Here is a 20,443-nt window from a genome sequence, read left to right as displayed (position 1 = left end):
TTGTCTGCTATAAAGTCCCGACAAGTCGCGTGGTCACATTATCGGCCAGTGGAACCTCTGATCGGACCGCGCATTGTCCGCTATAAAGTCCCGACAAGTCGCGTGGTAACATTATCGGCCAGTGTAGCCTCTGATCGGACTGCGCATTGTCCGCTATAAAGTCCCGACAAGTCGCGTGGTCACATTATCGGCCAGTGTAGCCTCTGATCGGACTGAACATTGTCCGCTATAAAGTCCCGACAAGTCGCGTCGTCACATTATCGGCCTGTGTAGCCTCTGATCGGACTGCACATTGTCCGCTATAAAGTCCCGACAAGTCGCGTGGTCACATTATCGGCCAGTGGAACCTCTGATCGGACTGCACATTGTCTGCTATAAAGTCCCGACAAGTCGCGTGGTCACATTATCGGCCAGTGTAGCCTCTGGTCGGACTGCGCATTGTCTGCTATAAAGTCCCGACAAGTCGCGTGGTCACATTATCGGCCAGTGTAGCCTCTGATCGGACTGCATATTGTCTGCTATAAAGTCCCGACAAGTCGCGTGGTCACATTATCGGCCAGTGGAACCTCTGATCGGACTGCGCATTGTCCGCTATAAAGTCCCGACAAGTCGCGTGGTAACATTATCGGCCAGTGTAGCCTCTGATCGGACTGCGCATTGTCTGCTATAAAGTCCCGACAAGTCGCGTGGTCACATTATCGGCCAGTGGAGCCTCTGATCGGACTGCACATTGTCTGCTATAAAGTCCCGACAAGTCGCGTGGTCACATTATCGGCCTGTGTAGCCTCTGATCGCACTGCACATTGTCTGCTATAAAGTCCCGACAAGTCGCGTGGTCACATTATCGGCCAGTGGAACCTCTGATCGGACTGCGCATTGTCCGCTATAAAGTCCCGACAAGTCGCGTGGTCACATGATCGGCCAGTGTAGCCTCTGATCAGACTGCGCATTGTCTGCTATAAAGTCCCGACAAGTCGCGTGGTAACATTATCGGCAAGTGTAGCCTCTGATCGGACCGCGCATTGTCTGCTATAAAGTCCCAACAAGTCGCGTGGTCACATTATCGGCCTGTGTAGCCTCTGATCGGACTGCGCATTGTCCGCTATAAAGTCCCGACAAGTCGCGTGGTCACATTATCGGCCAGTGTAGCCTCTGATCGGACTGCGCATTGTCTGCTATAAAGTCCCGACAAGTCGCGTGGTCACATTATCGGCCTGTGTAGCCTTTGATCTGACTTCACATTGTCTGCTATAAAGTCCCGACAAGTCGCGTGGTCACATTATCGGCCAGTGAAACCTCTGATCGGACTGCGCATTGTCTGTTATAAAGTCCCGACTAGTCGCGTGGTCACATTATCGGCCTGTGTAGCCATTGATCGGACTTCACATTGTCTGCTATAAAGTCCCGACAAGTCGCGTGGTCACATTATCGGCCAGTGTAGCCTCTGATCGGACTGCGCATTGTCTGCTATAAAGTCCCGACAAGTCGCGTGGTAACATTATCGGCAAGTGTAGCCTCTGATCGGACTGCACATTGTCTGCTATAAAGTCCCGACAAGTCGCGTGGTAACATTATCGGCAAGTGTAGCCTCTGATCGGACTGCAAATTGTCTGCTATAAAGTCCCGACAAGTCGCGTGGTAACATTATCGGCCAGTGTAGCCTCTGATCGGACTGTGCATTGTCTGCTATAAAGTCTCGAAAATTCGCGTGGTCACATTATCGGCCAGTGTAGCCTCTGATCGGACTGCACATTGTCTGCTATAAAGTCCCGACAAGTCGCGTGGTAACATTATCGGCCTGTGTAGCCTCTGATCGGACTGCGCATCGTCTGCTATAAAGTCCCGACAAGTCGCGTGGTCACATCATCGGCCTGTGTAGCCTCTGATCGGGCTGCACATTGTCTGCTATAAAGTCCCGACAAGTCGCGTGGTCACATTATCGGCCAGTGAAACCTCTGATCGGACTGTGCATTGTCTGCTATAAAGTCCCGACAAGTCGCGTGGTCACATTATCGGCCAGTGGAACCTCTGATCGGACTGCACATTGTCTGCTATAAAGTCCCGACAAGTCGCGTGGTAACATTATCGGCCAGTGTAGCCTCTGATCGGACTGCGCATTGTCTGCTATAAAGTCCTGACAAGTCGCGTGGTAACATTATCGGCCTGTGTAGCCTCTGATCGGACTGCGCATTGTCTGCTATAAAGTCCCGACAAGTCGCGTGGTCACATTATCGGCCAGTGTAGCCTCTGATCGGACTGTGCATTGTCTGCTATAAAGTCCCGACAAGTCGCGTGGTCACATCATCGGCCTGTGTAGCCTCTGATCGGGCTGCACATTGTCTGCTATAAAGTCCCGACAAGTCGCGTGGTCACATTATCGGCCAGTGGAACCTCTGATCGGACCGCGTCGCGTGGTCACATCATCGGCCTGTGTAGCCTCTGATCGGACTGCACATTGTCTGCTAGTCCCGACAAGTCGCGTGGTAACATTATCGGCCAGTGTAGCCTCTGATCGGACCGCGCATTGTCTGCTATAAAGTCCCGACAAGTCGCGTGGTCACATTATCGGCCAGTGGAACCTCTGATCGGACTGCACATTGTCTGCTATAAAGTCCCGACAAGTCGCGTGGTAACATTATCGGCCAGTGTAGCCTCTGATCGGACTGCGCATTGTCCGCTATAAAGTCCCGACAAGTCGCGTGGTAACATCATCGGCCAGTGTAGCCTCTGATCGGACTGCACATTGTCTGCTAGTCCCGACAAGTCGCGTGGTAACATTATCGGCCTGTGAAGCCTCTATCGCGATCGTGTGGGATAATAGAGGTACAAAGCGTTGTGCGTTCAGGTTCTTCCTTTTACTTCAGATTCAAATAAACAACGACGTATATAAACAACAACAAATATGGCGTGACGTCAGGGACGTAATACACTTAAGCGCGGCGCGGCAAATAACGTTACGTTACATTCACAACATTCTGGGGGCCGCGAAAAGTGACAATTATTAACAATCAGAGGAGAATATGTATCATTACTTATGATATCCTGAATCATTCGTTAAAATCTTAAGATTGCAGTAACACTAATTTGACCACAAGTATACACGTTGATTTGAAATGAATATCAAATGTTTATCACTCAATTTCTGAATAACAATTTCTTAACAACAATTTAATAAGTGTCTCTCGTATTTCAATTACATGTACACTCAACTGTCTATTTCGGTATTTCAATCACAATTGCGCGTTAACCTTTAATACTTAATTGTTCTCTATTCAACATCACTGACTGTTTCTAATGGATAGAGTTTCACTATTGGTCTATTTGTTATTCCACGTTTCGTCTTTATCTTCGCGGCACGGACTGAACCATCATTTCCGGTCATCAGCTCTAGGACTACAGCAAGTTTCCAACGGATACGTGGTCCCTCATCGTATATCTGCACGACATCTCCGACCCGAATGCGTTTCTCGTTAGAGCCCGTTGTTGTGTGGAACTTTCTTAAAGCAGTTAAGTACTCCGACTTCCAACGTCTCCAGAACTGTTCGATGATGTCTGACTGCTGCTTCGCCCGATTGGTTAGTGTCGTCTGGTCACTTTGAATTTGCGTCATTTCATCGTCGGGTAAATGTGTGTGATGCGGAAGTGACGTCATCTTGCGGCCATAAAGAAGATGTGACGGCGTTAACGGCTCCAAGTCGTCGATGCTTGATGATACGTGCGTTAGCGGTCTATCGTTGATAACAGCTTCAATCTCTGTCACTATCGTCTGCAACGTTTCCATGCAAACGTATCGTCTTCCGAGGATCTTCTTTAGAGACGTCTTAGTGAGTCCAATGAGACGTTCCCAAAAACCACCGTACCATGGTGCACGTTTGGGAATAAATCGCCACTCTGTTCCCTTTCTGCTGAGCTCCTCTTGCACGACTTGGGAGTTGAATAGCTTCTTAAGGTGATTAGCAGCAGCAATATAAGTCGTAGCATTGTCTGATATCATCACCATGGAAACGTTGCAGACGATAGTGACAGAGATTGAAGCTGTTATCAACGATAGACCGCTAACGCACGTATCATCAAGCATCGACGACTTGGAGCCGTTAACGCCGTCACATCTTCTTTATGGCCGCAAGATGACGTCACTTCCGCATCACACACATTTACCCGACGATGAAGTGCGCCTTTTGTGATAGTGACCACAAATCCCATGAATGTAAAACCCACCCAGATGCAGAATCAGGAGAAAAGGACAACCAGACGAAAAACGCCGAGACTGCATCGCCGGAAACAGCCGTACTTCATTCATACAGGAGCGAAATATAGGAAACCCCCCACGCCCACAAATCCCGCCACCCCCAATTACCCAAGACCTTCAACCGGAAGTTCCTCACACAGACCCGAGATAAAGTGCGCCTTTTGTGATAGTGACCACAAATCCCATGAATGTAAAACCCACCCAGATGCAGAATCCCGTCTGAAAATAGTAAAAGAGAAACACTTGTGTTTTAACTGTTTAGGCACTCACCAAGTAGCTAAATGCGGTTCAAGGAGACGATGCCAATTCTGCCAGCGAAAACACCATACGGCAATTTGCAAATCAGGAGAAAAGGACAACCAGACGAAAAACGCCGAGACTGCATCGCCGGAAACAGCCGTACTTCATTCATGCACGAGCCTTCCAGACAAGGATGTATTGTTAAAAACTGCCATAGCAACCGTATCGTCTGTGAAAGTACAGACTGAAGCAAACATCTTATTCGATGAGGGTGCCCAGAAGTCGTTCATTACGGAACAATTGGCACAGGAACTTGAACTCCCTATACAAGGCACAGAAACTATATACTCATCGTCGTTCGGGAGCACTAGCAACAAAGCACAGCAAACAGATGTGGCTATAGTGAACGTTGTTACAGATAGAGGCCAGAAGATCCCGATACGAGTATTAATAGTACCTACCATTTCAACGCCCCTCAACCAGAGATACCAACAATCAGTGTCCGATTTACCGTATCTACAAGGTCTTAAACTCGCCCATCCAGTTACAGGAAACTCCATATTTACAATTTCGATGCTGATAGGTGCAGACTTTTACTGGGATATCGTTGAAGATCACATAGTACGTGGAAATGGACCCACCGCTGTGAGATCAAAGATCGGCTACCTGTTATCGGGACCTTTCCAAGCACAAAACAACCGAGCTACAGATCACGTGTTCAATGTAATGGCGTCGCCTATGACAACGGACGTATTAGAACGTTTTTGGAATCTGGAGAGTATGGGAGTTACTCAGAGCGACGAGAATATAGACAAGACACGCTATTTCAAGGATTACCAGACTTCATCCATAGAATACGAGAACGGACGGTACACTGCCAAATTACCTTGGAAACTAGACCACTTGCCCCTCCCTAGTAACTACGACATAGTGAAAGCAAGAACCGAGAGTACTCTGAGAAGACTACGTAGAGAGCCCCATCTACTCCAGAAATATGACGAAATCATTGCTGAACAGGAACGACGTGGTTTTATTGAGAGAATTAATAACGATACCCCACCCACAGGACAACTCCACTACATTCCCCACCACCCAGTGAAAAAGGATTCAGCGACCACGCCCATTCGGATAGTATATGATTGCAGCTGCCGCACATCTACCCAGTTCCCATGCTTGAATGATTGTTTAGAGTCGACCCCACCCATGTTGAATGACCTTACCACCATACTAGTGAAATTCCGTCTCCATGGTTACGCCATCACAACAGACATTGAGAAAGCCTTCCTTCATGTCGGATTAAATGAAGGAGACCGAGACGCTACCAGATTTCTATGGACAAGCGATACTTCTAATCCCAACAGCCCATTACAAACTTACCGTTTCAAGTCCGTGTTATTTGGTGCCACCTGCTCGCCATTCATGCTTAGTGCGACCATTTTGAAACATCTTGAAATAAACAAGCACGTGCCCGCAGCCAAGGTCATCGAGAAAGATATATACGTGGACAATATACTTTCAAGCTTCGAGAAAGAGTCAGATCTACTAACCTACTTCACAGAGTCGCGACGTTTCATTGAGAAATATTTGGAGAAAATCGAACAATCTAAGGAGAACGATTCATTGACCGATTTTCACGCTATTCTCAAAGCTATCGAAGCGAAAGTCACGATTCTAGAGACACTGAATGAGAAAATACTATCACAGACGGAGATAGATGGATTGGAAGAAGAAATTTTTCAAACAGACACGTATTCAGCGGAACTGGATATCCAGCTGTGTCGCTTACGAGCTTTCCGAGATCAACAGGAAAAGAGAGCAGCCCCGCATACTACCGACCTACCACGAGATGACCAGAGAAATTCATGTAATCAGCAGAGCAACAACAATGGTTTGAACCCGGACGCTTCTTCTTTCTTTTCCAACAGAACTGTAAGTTACAATTCTAATCATTCAGTCAGTAGCAATTCGACGCAATTTTACAGGCTACCTAAAATTGCATTACCAAGTTTTAGTGGAGATATATTGCGATGGCAATCCTTTTGGGATTCATATGAGTCTACCATTCACATGAACGCTAATCTGACCGATGTCCAGAAATTCACGTATCTCAAATCCCAACTTGAAGGAAATGCCGCACGAGTTATTGAAGGTTTTGCCATGACTAACGCAAATTATGCACGTGCTATAGATCTACTGAAGGAAAGGTATGGCCAGCAACATAAAATCATACACGCTTCCATGCAGGCTCTATTACAACTACCCGCCCCGTCCAGTAAAGTGTCCAGTTTGAGAACTTTTCATGATAAAATGGAGACGTACATTCGGAGTTTAGAAGCTATGGGTCAGAGTCAAGACACTTACGGTTGTTTGCTAGTCCCAGTTGTTATAGATAAGATGCCAGTTGAAATTAAGAAGCAGTTAGCTCGTGAAAAGGGAGATAACAGTTGGTTACTAGAAGATCTGCGTCGTGCAATCAATAGGGAGATTGGAATCCTAGAAACAGGTAACATCCGTAGCGAACCGGAAGTAGAGGAGTTCAGCGCAACAGCGTCATTTCATCGTCGGGTAAATGTGTGTGATGCGGAAGTGACGTCATCTTGCGGCCATAAAGAAGATGTGACGGCGTTAACGGCTCCAAGTCGTCGATGCTTGATGATACGTGCGTTAGCGGTCTATCGTTGATAACAGCTTCAATCTCTGTCACTATCGTCTGCAACGTTTCCATGCAAACGTATCGTCTTCCGAGGATCTTCTTTAGAGACGTCTTAGTGAGTCCAATGAGACGTTCCCAAAAACCACCGTACCATGGTGCACGTTTGGGAATAAATCGCCACTCTGTTCCCTTTCTGCTGAGCTCCTCTTGCACGACTTGGGAGTTGAATAGCTTCTTAAGGTGATTAGCAGCAGCAATATAAGTCGTAGCATTGTCTGATATCATCACCATGGGCAACGACTTCCGGCTGGCAAATCTACGGAACGCTTGAAGGAACGAGTCGGTTGATAGGTCTTGTACAACTTCCAAATGGACGGCTCTTGTTGATGCGCATGTAAAAAGGCAGATGTAGCATTTCGTTTCACTTCCGGTAGCGTTCTTTAGATTTGCCAGCCGGAAGTCGTTGCCCATGGTGATGATATCAGACAATGCTACGACTTATATTGCTGCTGCTAATCACCTTAAGAAGCTATTCAACTCCCAAGTCGTGCAAGAGGAGCTCAGCAGAAAGGGAACAGAGTGGCGATTTATTCCCAAACGTGCACCATGGTACGGTGGTTTTTGGGAACGTCTCATTGGACTCACTAAGACGTCTCTAAAGAAGATCCTCGGAAGACGATACGTTTGCATGGAAACGTTGCAGACGATAGTGACAGAGATTGAAGCTGTTATCAACGATATCCCAGTAAAAGTCTGCACCTATCAGCATCGAAATTGTAAATATGGAGTTTCCTGTAACTGGATGGGCGAGTTTAAGACCTTGTAGATACGGTAAATCGGACACTGATTGTTGGTATCTCTGGTTGAGGGGCGTTGAAATGGTAGGTACTATTAATACTCGTATCGGGATCTTCTGGCCTCTATCTGTAACAACGTTACGTTACATTCACAACATTCTCTGATCGGACTGCACATTGTCTGCTATAAAGTCCCGACAAGTCGCGTGGTCACTTAATCGGCCAGTGTAGCCTCTGATCGGACCGCGTCGCGTGGTCACATTATCGGCCAGTGTAGCCTTTGATCGGACTGCGCAGGCTGGTCTGAACCTAGGCTGGTCGCATCTGGCATAAGACCCAATATCGCATGAAGATAATTATGGTTCGTCTGTGTTATATAGACTAACGTGTTTCTTGCTAACATTTAAACTTCATAGAAATGTTTTGTTAATAAAAACAAAAACAAATGAGCACCTTTTGAAGCATCCAGCCCTTGCAGCTTAAATGATTGCAACACGTTTAAAACAGAAAATTGTTTAATGGTTTTATATAAGCATCAGTCAAACGACGGCCAAATTATTCGCAATCTTGTCTTTCATTTAATATATATCCTAGTTAAACAAAACGCCCCTTTATTTTAGAAATATTAAAATAATCGCATACCAGATGCAATGATTTGTTTACAAGAATAATTCAATGTTTGGATTCAGATGTTAATTTGCGCCTATCATTATGGTCGAAAGTATGCATGCTGTTTGTAAAAAATAGCATTATCAGTATAACATAGATCGATCAAAACATTCAATTTCAATTATGTTTACCTATATAGTATAATAAAAATTGCACTGTATCTCTTTTATATCTAAACAATAGTTAAACTATTCAAGCCACGTGTTCAGTAAGCTACAATACTGTTGACTAATAACTTTAATATGCGATAAGGAACGTCGAATATTCATTCTTTGTAAACCATGGGGGGGGGGGGGGGGGGGGACATTCGAATGCCGGAGCTTAACGGGTTTAATAGAGGTTAGTTGGAATTAACTTCCAAGCTGGCGTCGTTTTGGTGTTTTTCGTAAAGATGTGGCGGAAATTTTCATCCGGTAAGCATCTTGGTATTTATATTTATTTTAAATGAATACGCCTTTTTCTGCCCTACGGTTTATGATATCCTCGTGTTTTTTTATTTTCCAAGATCGTAGACGTCATGTAAGAACTCCAAATAACACGGACCAGGTTCGTCACTGTATAAACACAGGATATATTATACGTCAGAATGACATGTACGACAGATAATATTGATATAAAAACGATAAATTAGAAAAATTGTATGTGCTGTCGACGGTGTGACATGGGAGATACGATGCCGACCATAGAAAAGCAGGTGCTGATGAGATGCCAGTTTCTACTGCAGATATATCATATTAAAAAACAATATCCCGATTTCTAAAGCGAAGCTACGGCAGAGAGAGAGAGAGACAAAGCGAAGAGATGGTATCTACACCTGTCAATAGAATTAAAAGGAGAACCGTGTGCACTATCTGCACTCTAATTCACTTGCAGATTAAAGTACACCGAAGTCTGTTTTAACATTGATATTTTCAAGTGAGATTTACGATTTGTATATGTGGTTTATTGTAATATATTGATAAAAAATATGTTGCAATAACACAAAACAGCCCAGACAAATTATACATTGAAGACGAATTTCATAAAATGCAGCAAAGACAAATTGTTACGAAGATATTTCGTACATATTTTCCTACAATAACCGAAGCATTCGTCGTTTTATTAGGATCGGAGTTAGTGTTCGTGTGTCGTATGAATAGATATGGTTGCAGAAAATTAAAATGATCCGTAAAACTTTATTTAGATTTACATCGTACATGCATTATATACATGCTGGCGAATTGGACTGTACAGACATTTTCGATTTCAGAATTAAATATCTGGCTTATTTCGCATTTTTCGACCCATGTTCTTCTGAACTTCTATTTTAATTTATATTGATATATATGTTTACTAAGTTTTTTTTTTACACATTTTATATAAATTCATAAGTATTTGACGAAATCGTACAATCTCACTTTAAAGTGACCTTTTCACAGATTTTGGCATATTTTGAAGTTTGTCATTAAATGCTTTATATTTATAAATGTAAACATTGGATCTTAAAAGCTCCAGTTAAAAATCAAGAAGGAAATTAAAAAAAGGAAAAAAAAAGTAGCCGGTTCTAGGGCTCGAACCAGTGACCCCCGGAGTCCTGGAGTTAGTCTGAAGTAAAAACGCATTAGCCCTCTCGGCTATTCCGCCGTATATACACAAACTAAGTATTTATACCTTATATAAGCAATCTTCGTAGTTTCGTAAATTTAAACGACAACAATAGAACTTTCCAAATTATTCAATCGTTTCGCGTTGCAACGCGTTATAATTTTTAGGTTTTCAAATCGTCAAAAGATACATATAATGGCTATATTGGACCATGGTTAATGTTCAGTAATACTGTTTCCTCACAAAAATCATAACTAAAACGAAAATTTACGAATCTGAAACAACTTTTTTCAAGTTTGTCAATTTACCAAACCGTGAAAAGATCCCTTTAATATATACCGGTAATACTAGTTTGTAAAGAGACACTGCGATAAAACGAGATTGTTTTACGTGTGGATTGTTGAAATATTTTGTGAACGGTACAAACGGTATTCCGTACGTACTGCATACTCACATACTGCAGCCTAAGGTGCGGATGCACTTCATAAACTTATTTAAACTTTACAATTAACGCACACACCCAGGTTAGTTCATTCAATACTTCTTACTTGCATTGGATTGCTCTATTATATTGGCCTTTGATAGTATTAAAATAAATGGACACGAATATTTGAATTGGGTTTAGTGTTCAGAAAATCAGCAAATATACTGAATTAAATTTAGCCGGCGAACGTTGACATGTTTCCATGTAAATTGTGTGCTAAGAATACAAACTTAAATCAATCGCAAAGCCAACCACCTCCTATACTGGCATATTGACATCATTTATTATTGCTTAAAGGGGCCTTTTCACAGATGGCATGTATTGAAGTTTGTCATTAAATGCATTATATTGATAAATGTTAACATTGGGTCTAAAAATCTCCACTAAAAAAACAAGAATACAATTAAAGAATTTAACAAAAGTAACACTCGACGAGGCTCGATTCACTGACCTCTGGAGCCATGGAGTAAAAGTCATCTGCTCTATCCACTAGACCACCCCCCCCCCTCATGCTATGACAGGCGTATTTTTTGCTTTATATATGCAATCCTCGTAGCATAAAAAAACAACAACAACGACAACAACAGAATTCTCCAAATTATTCAATCGTTTCGCGTTGCAACGCTTTATAATTTTCATGTTTTTAAATCGTAAAAAGATGCACATACTCGTAATAGATATTTTAGAGAATGGTAAATGTTCAGTATTACTGTTTCCACACAAATATCATAACTTCAATGAAAATTTGCGAATATGAAAGATTTTTTTTTCAATTTTGTCAATTTACCAAAGCGTGAAAAGATCCCTTTATGGGTTTTGACCGCTCAACATTTCGAAACCCTATCTGACCTTTCATTCGATAAACCAAAATAAATATAATTTGAATGTGACGTAATTTATCTTACAAAGTCTTGTCGGAGAATAAAAATATTCATGTATCTGAACGTCAAATACTTTAAAAGTTAGCAAGTGAAGCATCTGGTACTTGCCAGTAACTATATGGTGCCTTACAATAGGTAAGAAATTAACTTGTAATGTGTTCAGTCATATTACAGTGATCAAATAAACCGCGAATAACACTTAAACAGCAATTAAATAATTACTCTATCGAAACATGAATGGTTTTATTCTCCGACAATACTTTGTAAGATACATTACTTCACATTTAAATGATATTGATTTGAGGTGCAAAGATTTATCCATCCGCTTCATACATTGTCTGTTTCTTATTCTGTCGAAACAATCTATGAATCGCATTCTATGTATGTTTGCCCTACGAATACTTTTAACAACAAATATTAAAGGTTGCAATATTTAACTGTTCAATCATAAAATACCTTAGCATCGCGTTTTGAACGATACTGTCTACTATTAATGCGCGAGGTATGTGAAGTTGGCTGTTAGATGTTAGCTGTTCATCAGATGTTTAAAATAGAAATGCACAGCTGTGCAATGGGTGTTCATCAGATGTTTAAAATAGAAATATAGAAATGCATATGCATGTACACAGCTATGCATTTCTGTTTTAAACATCTGATGAACACCCAATGTAAATCTGTGCATTTGTATTTTAAACATCTGACGAACACCCAATGCACAGCTGTGCATTTGTATTTTAAACATCTGACGAACACCCAATGTAGAGCTATGTATTTCTATTTTAAACATCTGATGAACACCCAATGCACAGCTCTGCATTTGTATTTTAAACATCTGAGAAAAACTCAATGCACAGCTATGCATTTGTATTTTAAACATCTGACGAACACCCAATGCACAGCTATGCATTTCTATTTTAAACACCTGATGAACACCCAATGCACAGCTGTGCATTTGTATTTTAAACATCTTACGAACACCCAATGCACAGCTGTACATTTCTATTTAAACATCTGACGAACACCCAATGCACAGCTGTGCATTTCTATTGTAAACATCTGATGAACACCCAATGCACAGCTATGCATTTCTGTTTTAAACATCTGATGGACACTCAATGCACAGCTGTGCATTTCTATTTTAAACATCTGACGAACACCCAATGCACAACTGTGCATTTCTATAATTTAACATCTGATGGACAGCCAATGCACATCTATGCATTGATATTTAAAAATCTGACGAACATCCAATGCACAGCTGTGCATTTCTATTTTAAACATCCGACGAACACCCACTATACAGCTGTGCATTTCTATTTTAAACATTTGACGAACACCCAATTCACATATTTGCATTTCTGTTTTTAACATCTGACGAAGACCCAATGCACTGCTGTGCAATTCTATTTTAAACATCTGACGAAAACCCAATGCACAGCTATGCATTTCTATTTTAAACATCCGACGAACACCCAATGCACAGCTCTGCATTTCTATTTTAAACCCAACGCACAGCTGTGCATTTCTAATTTAAACATCTGACGAACACCCAATGCACAGCTATGCATTTCCATATTAAACATCTGACGAACACCCAATGCACAGCTGTGCATTTCTATTTTAAACATTTGACGAACACCCAATGCACAGCTGTGCATGTCTATTATAAACATCTGACGAACACACAATGCACAACTGTGCATTTCTATTTTACACCCAATGCACAGCTGTGCATTTCTATTTTAAATATCTGATGAACACAAAATGCACAGCTTTGCATTTCTATTTTAAACATCTGACGAACACCAAATGCACAGCCATGCGTTTCTATTTTAAACAGCTGACGAACACCAAATGCACAGCCATGCATTTCTATTTTAAACATCTGACGATCACCCAATGGACAGCTGTGTATTTCTATTTTAAACATCTGACGAACACCCAATGCACAGCTGTGCTTTTCTATTTTACACCCAATGCACAACTGTGCATTTCTATTTTAAACATCTGACGAACACCCAATGCACAGGTATGCATTTCTATATTAAACATCTGACGAACACCCAGTGCACAGCTGTGCATTTCTATTTTAAACATCTGACGAACACCCAATGCACAGCTGTGCATTTCTATTTTAAACATCTGACGAACACCCAATGCACAGCTGTGCATTTCTATTTTAAACATCTGATGAACAGCTAACATCTTACAGCCAACTGCACATACCTTAATGTGCGGTAGGATATTTGCCAAACAAACGTAGATGACACGATAGCGAACTTTTACCTGTTGAACTATTAAAATCAATTAGCAAACCCAGATGATAATGGAAGTGTCTGCGATTCCGTACACGGAACTTTGTCCTACAACTTTCGAGAGATAAGTATTGGGAAAGTTAACATGAATTTGGTTCAAGCATACGAAAACGCGTCTATGCAAATAACTCTTGTCTGCTTATATATCATTTACATATCATAAATCCCTTCGTAGGCCATATTCAATAGTTCAGTATTTAGGCCGCTAAACGTTCTTAAACAGTTAGTTTTTTTATTATTTATATAAGTGTTATCTTCACTTCGACTCTTTTGGAAGGAAAACAAACCTTCAAAGAGCACATTTTATTTCAAATAAAAAACGTTATAGTGTAAACATGTTCAAAAACGGCGATACAATCATGTGTTCTGAACAATACGCCACATAATCAGGTTTAATAGATATAGACACTAAACCACATTGCATATGCAATTGTAGATACGAATGTTGATACATGATACATCCAAATATGATACCATAGAGCCGCGTTATGCTTTAACGGCCTTTATGTCATAAGCGGCTAGCGTAGCTCCAGACGATTCTGCGCATTCGTGCAGTTTGGTCAGGAGCTACCTTGTCCGCAACTATAAAGTCACGAAATGAAGGTGGAGTAATTATCGATCAGGGTTGCTCTTGTTTAACCCATTTATGCCTGGCGTCTTGAAAAAATGCCTTGACAAACAGCGTAAACCCTTATGAGACGCCGCATAGTGCGGCGTCTCATCAGGGTCTGCGCTGTTTGTTTAAAGGAATTTCTGTAAGAAATATTCTAAATATAGAAATAAATATACTAGACATCCCTAATTTTGGAAATAAATTGATCCAATTTAGAAGGATGGGAAAGTCCCCTCGGCATAAATGGGTTAAGATTCGCGGATTCGCCGCCTTGTCTGGACCTACGCAGTTTGCGTTAAGCATGAAACTCATTTTCGCATAGAGCGGATCTCGTTAATTCATTTATGCCTCGTGGACTCTACCATCCATCTAAATTGGATCAATTTATTTCCGAAATTAGGGTTGTCTAGTATAATTATTTCTATATTTAGAATATTTCTTACAGACATTTCTTAAAGCCAACAGCGCAGACCCTGATGAGACGCCGCCAAGGTCTTTTTTTTAGACGCTAGGCATAAAAGAGTTAAACATGTTTTACGTTACAAATTATGACATCATCGTACTGTTTTCTTGAGTACACAATGACGAAATGGGCAGCTTTTGCAGCCAACCGTTTGTGCAACTAAAATGATGACATTGCATCAAGTGTTGAACTGAAAATAACGGAATACCTTTAGGACCGTCGTGGTTACACATTAAAATCCAGAGGGCGACAATGCGATAGTAGAATGGCGACAATTCGATAGTACGATGACGACATCGCGATAGTAAGATGGCCATAATGCGATAGTACGATGTCGACAATGCGACAGCGCGATGGTACGATGGCGACAATGGGATAGTACGATGGCAACAGTGCGACAATACGATGGCTACAGTGTGAATGTACGATGGCGACAATGCGATAGTGCCATAATACGATGACGACAATGCTGCAATGCGATAGTGCGATAGTGTGATAATTCGATGACGACAGTGCGGCAATACGATGGCGACAGTGCGATAGTACGATGGTGACAATGCGATAATACGATGACGACAGTACGACAACGCGATAGTATGATGGCGACTATGCGATAGTTCGATTGCGACATGCGATGGTACAATGGCGACAGTACGCTTTGACTATTGCATTGTCGCCATCGTTCTATCGCGTTGTCGCATTGTCGCCATCGGACTATCGCGTTGTATTGTCGCCATCATACTATCGCATTGTCGCCATCGTATTATCGCATTGTCGCCATCGTACTATATAGCAACATTATTCTACAGTTTACCAAATGATTTGTAATCTAGGATTTTTTATCCATCCTGATCAAATAAGACGACCCTTTTAAAAAATATTGAGAAATCGCATTGATCTAAATGCGAGCATTTACTTAAAACAATAATTCAAGTTTGCATTTAAATGTAAATTTGCGCTAATCACCAAAATTCTGCATGCCGTGTAAACAAAATTGGCATTTTCCTGTTAAGAAAGCTGAATATATGCAGTTTACATTTTAAGCTTGTTTATCTTAACATCTCTTTTTTATCTTGACGGTACTCAAACATATTCATTAAATGGGCCATTTCACGTTTTGATAAATTTACAAAACTAAAAAAAAGTGTTTCAGATTCGCAAATTTTTGTTGCAGTTGTGATATTTGTGAGGAAACAGTAATACGGAATATTTTTTACCATGCTCTAAAATATCAATAATATGCATATTTTGACGATTTTAAAACCTGAAAATTATAAAACGTTGCAACGCGAAACGATTGAATAAATTGAAGAGTTCTGTTGTTGTCGTTATATTTTGTGATGCTACGAGGATTGCTTATATAAAATATATAATACATCACTCATTGTATGAGGACGGTTGGCCGGGTGATCTAAGCGATAGACTTTTATTCCAAGGGTCAGTGGTTCGAGCCCAGTTGAGGGTTACTTTTTTTCTTTAATTTTATGCTGGTTTTTTAACTGTAGCTTTTAAGATTATAGATCCAATGTTTACATTTATCAGTATAAAGCATTGAATGACAAACTTCAATACATGCCAAAATCTATGAAAGGCCCCTTTAACCTTTGTGCTGTCTATGGTCGTATGTCAGCGTATGCACCATTCTGATGACTAGTCATGTCCCCAAGTCTATACTGGGGGACATATTGTTTTTGCACTGTCTGTATGTTTGTTGGGTTTGTTTGCGTCAAACTTAAACATTGGCCATAACTTTTGCAATGTTGAAGATAGCAACTTGATATTTGGCATGCATGTGTATCTCATGGAGCTGCATTTTGAGTGGTGAAAGGTCAAGGTCATCCTTCAAGGTTATAGGTCAAATATATGGGGGGACATCGTGTTTCACATACACATTTTGTTTTTTACTTGCGATCAAAAGCATTGAATACGAATGTTTTTTACACGATACTTAAAAACAAATCCGATGACAACACCTGATTTAATAAAAAAATATTTGTATTTAAATCTAATGGAAGTGAAAATAAAAGAAATAAAAGCAAAGCCGAAAAAAATTAACTTAGATTTTAATCATCCATTTGGGAATGTCTTTTGCTAGAATAAATTTCGTTTTGATAAACATTGTAAACCAAGACAGCTGAGCAGAAACCGTTAGATGAGAATGATATGATCACACCGGCCTGGCGTTCGTACTGCGTTATATCGGGGACCCAGCACGCCGTAGAGTAGCAAACTACGCCGTTATATCGTCGTGAAAACGCACGAGAACGTCGTTCAAACGCCAAAAGCGTCACAGTCAGCGTCTTTACGGTTAAAACTTTAACGCTGGCTATGGCGATACTTTAATAACAGATTGCACTTCGATAACAAAGAACAACACATGCCACGAGCGAGATGAGAGTTTTTCAGCTTTTTGGCATTTATGTGCTGTTCATTTGGTTTTCATACACGGAACATTATTTGGCCGAATAATGGTATAGTACTTCGTATTGCGAAGAAAATAATGCCCGGAAGAACGCTGGATTATATAAAAAAACACGATCAATTGTATCAATAAACATTATGAATTGGATGATCAGTACATAGCTAAACAAAATAAAAATATTTAGAAATAAATCAGAACCTGCTTATTATTTGAAATAAAAGATCAATATATCTTTTAATGTTACACCATGTTACATTTTAGCTTACTAACGTATTTGAGGAAATTCAAATTGTTAAAGAGTCGCATGTCAAATTTTCATGGAAACTTCTATTACCGATCATCTCAATGAATATTGCATTTCTATTCACGATAACTCGACACTTTTATACCAGATGTAACATAACCTTTTTAGTACGGAATACCGTTAGGGCCATCGTTGTTACACATTAAAATCCAGAGGGCGACAATGCGATAGTGCGATAGTACGATGGCGACAATACGATAGTGCAATGGCGACGTTGCGACAACGCGACAACGCTTTAGTACGATGGCGACAATGCGATAGTACGATGGCGCGATGCGACAACGCGATAGTGCGATGGCGACAATGCGATAATCATATCGTACTGTCGCCATCGTATCATCGCATTGTCGCAATCGTTCTATCGCACTGTCGCCATCGTAATGTCGCACTGTCGTCATCGTATTATGGAACTATCGCATTGTCACATTGTCGCCATCTTACTATCGGACTGTCGCCACCGTATTGTCGCACTGTCGTCATCGTAGTATCGCACTATCGCATTGTCGCCATCGTACTTTCGTACTTTCGCCATCGTATTGTCGCACTGTCGCCATCGTACTATCGCATTGTCGCCATCGTACTAGCGCGTTGTCGCATTGTCGTCATCGTACTATCGCGTTGTCGCCATCGTACTATCGCATTGTCGCCATCGTACTATCGCAATATCGCATTGTCGCCCTCTGGATTTTAATGTGTAACAACGATGGCACTTACGGTATTCCGTATTGAAGTGAATCAGAAATGCGGGATGCGCTGTGTAATACTGTTATAGTAAGCAGGCAATACAAAATCAATCCAGTTTCGCTTTGAATAATCAGTTCTCTATTTTGTCACGCCAGGCATGTTTTGAATGTTCCTCTGTTCTGTATGTAGTTGCTATAGAAGCACATATACTTCGGCATTCTTATTCAGATCCTGCGAAAATACAAACCAAGAATACATGTGCAAGAAGAAGTTATGTGTTTTCAAAATACGACATGTTAACATTTCGTGTACGCATTCCCTTTTCCACAGCATCAGCTGTTTTAAAATATTTAATTCATATTTCAAACCCGTGATTCTTTTTATTCAACAAATAAACTTATCAAGGATCAGGTGAAATACATTTCGAGCAAACGTTATCGTAGAGTAATGGAAAGTTATCCATATGAGTCGCGTTCTGGGAAAACTGGGCTTAATGCATGAACGTAAAGTGTCATCCCAGATTAGCCTGTGCAGTCCGTACAGTTTAATCAGGGACGACAATTTCCGCCTAAACTGGATTTTCGTGTAGAAGAGACTTCCTTTAAAAGGAAAATAACATAAAAGCGGAAAGTGTCGTCCATGATTAGCCTGTGCGGACTGCACAGGCTTATCTGGGTTGACACTTTACGCACATGCATTCAGCCCATTTTTCTTAGAACGTGTCTCATGTTCAAGGAAGTTTTCCATTCGCTTACTCTTTTTAATTTTGTGGCTTTAATTCTAATATTTCGCTCTTGACTATGTACATCGTTTTCTTATTTCAAAATGTTTGGTACCAATAGCCATCATATACATTTATCATAAACATTAATGCATTTCAGATCGATGATAAAACTCGGATATTAGAGTGCCCGATTGGTTGAAAGTCTCCCTTATCCGAAGTGTTCTTTATTGGGAATCAAAGTGTCTACAAAATAATGAATATCACCTATTAAATCATGCTCTATCTTTGTTTAGATTCCATGGAATACTTTCAGTTTGAAGCACAGTGATTTCTTCACAAGCTGGAATAGCAAACACATAAATACAACATGTCTACTTATTTTTATTTTGTTGAAATGCTTATTGAATATTCAGTTTATTATGTTTGCCTAAAGAATGATATATTTTTCGACAAAATTTTCATTTTTTTCATTGAAATATTTCTCACAATACAAATGGATATACTATTTATTAACTCCAACATCTACCGTGTCTCAAAAACTAATATTAAGGATATATGTTTAAAAAAAACGAGGAATTATCTTTCCCGCGTTAATTTTGTTTTTCTTTGATATCGAAGTGCCATCAGTAATCGAAGCATCGCCATACCCAGCGTCGCTTTGAACATGTTCCAAGTTAATACCGAGGCTCAGTATTCTAATGGAGTCCTGGCTATAAGGATGTGATTGGCGAAGAAGTAACGAAGCGCAAACGCCAAAATCACATTAGTGTCATAGAAGACACACATATAACGACTTGTGTCTCTCCGGAGCAGCTTTCGTTGTTTCTTCTTGACTGCGTTTCTATGTGTCTGGCACTCTTATTCAATTTCGAGAAAAACCCTTAGCCTCTTTAAGACGATGGTGTCGGTGTTCTCACTTCGTCGCCTACAACCCTTAGACGTGGACAAATCCCCGAGCTTGTGTATTTTATCACAATAATACGATGTCTTCACACATCGACACGAAAATATAAGTCGCGTTCTAAGAAAACTGGGCATAATGCATGTGCGTTAAGTGTCGTCCCAGATTAGCCTGTGCAGTCCGCAAAGGCTATTCAGGGACGACACTTTTCGCTTTTATGACATTTTTCGTTTAAATAAGGTCTCTTCTTAGCAAAAATCCAATTTTAGGCTGAAAGTGTCGTCCCTGATTAGCCTGTGCGGACTGCACATGCTAATCTGTGATGACACTTTACGCACATGCATTATGCCCAGTTTTCTCAGAACGCGGCTCATATTATCGAGCATTTCTGCATTTGTTGCTTGCACATGACGCATACGCCGAATGACAATGGGGCAGTCGCCGTGCAAAAAAACGATTG

General features: G+C 40.9%; 2 protein-coding genes across 2 annotated transcripts in view; one reads left to right on the top strand and one right to left on the bottom strand.

The window, feature by feature from the left end:
- Positions 1-3,268: 3,268 nt before the first annotated feature.
- On the bottom strand, positions 3,269-4,078 carry LOC127855867 (uncharacterized). Its single transcript, XM_052391754.1, has one exon. The coding sequence runs from the start codon at positions 4,076-4,078 to the stop codon at positions 3,269-3,271; it is 810 nt and encodes a 269-aa protein (XP_052247714.1).
- A 123-nt stretch (positions 4,079-4,201) lies between these two features.
- The window catches only part of LOC127855866 (uncharacterized), a 38,192-nt gene continuing 21,950 nt past the window's right edge, over positions 4,202-20,443 (top strand). Inside the window, exon 1 of the mRNA XM_052391753.1 lies at positions 4,202-6,418. Within this exon, the coding sequence (XP_052247713.1) occupies positions 4,202-6,418 (2,217 nt within the window). The remainder of the gene's footprint in view (positions 6,419-20,443) is intronic.

Source organism: Dreissena polymorpha, chromosome 13 (assembly GCF_020536995.1).
Source record: "Dreissena polymorpha isolate Duluth1 chromosome 13, UMN_Dpol_1.0, whole genome shotgun sequence".
NCBI classification, from domain to species: Eukaryota; Metazoa; Mollusca; class Bivalvia; order Myida; family Dreissenidae; genus Dreissena; species Dreissena polymorpha.
This window is presented reverse-complemented; position numbering and strand designations above follow the sequence as displayed.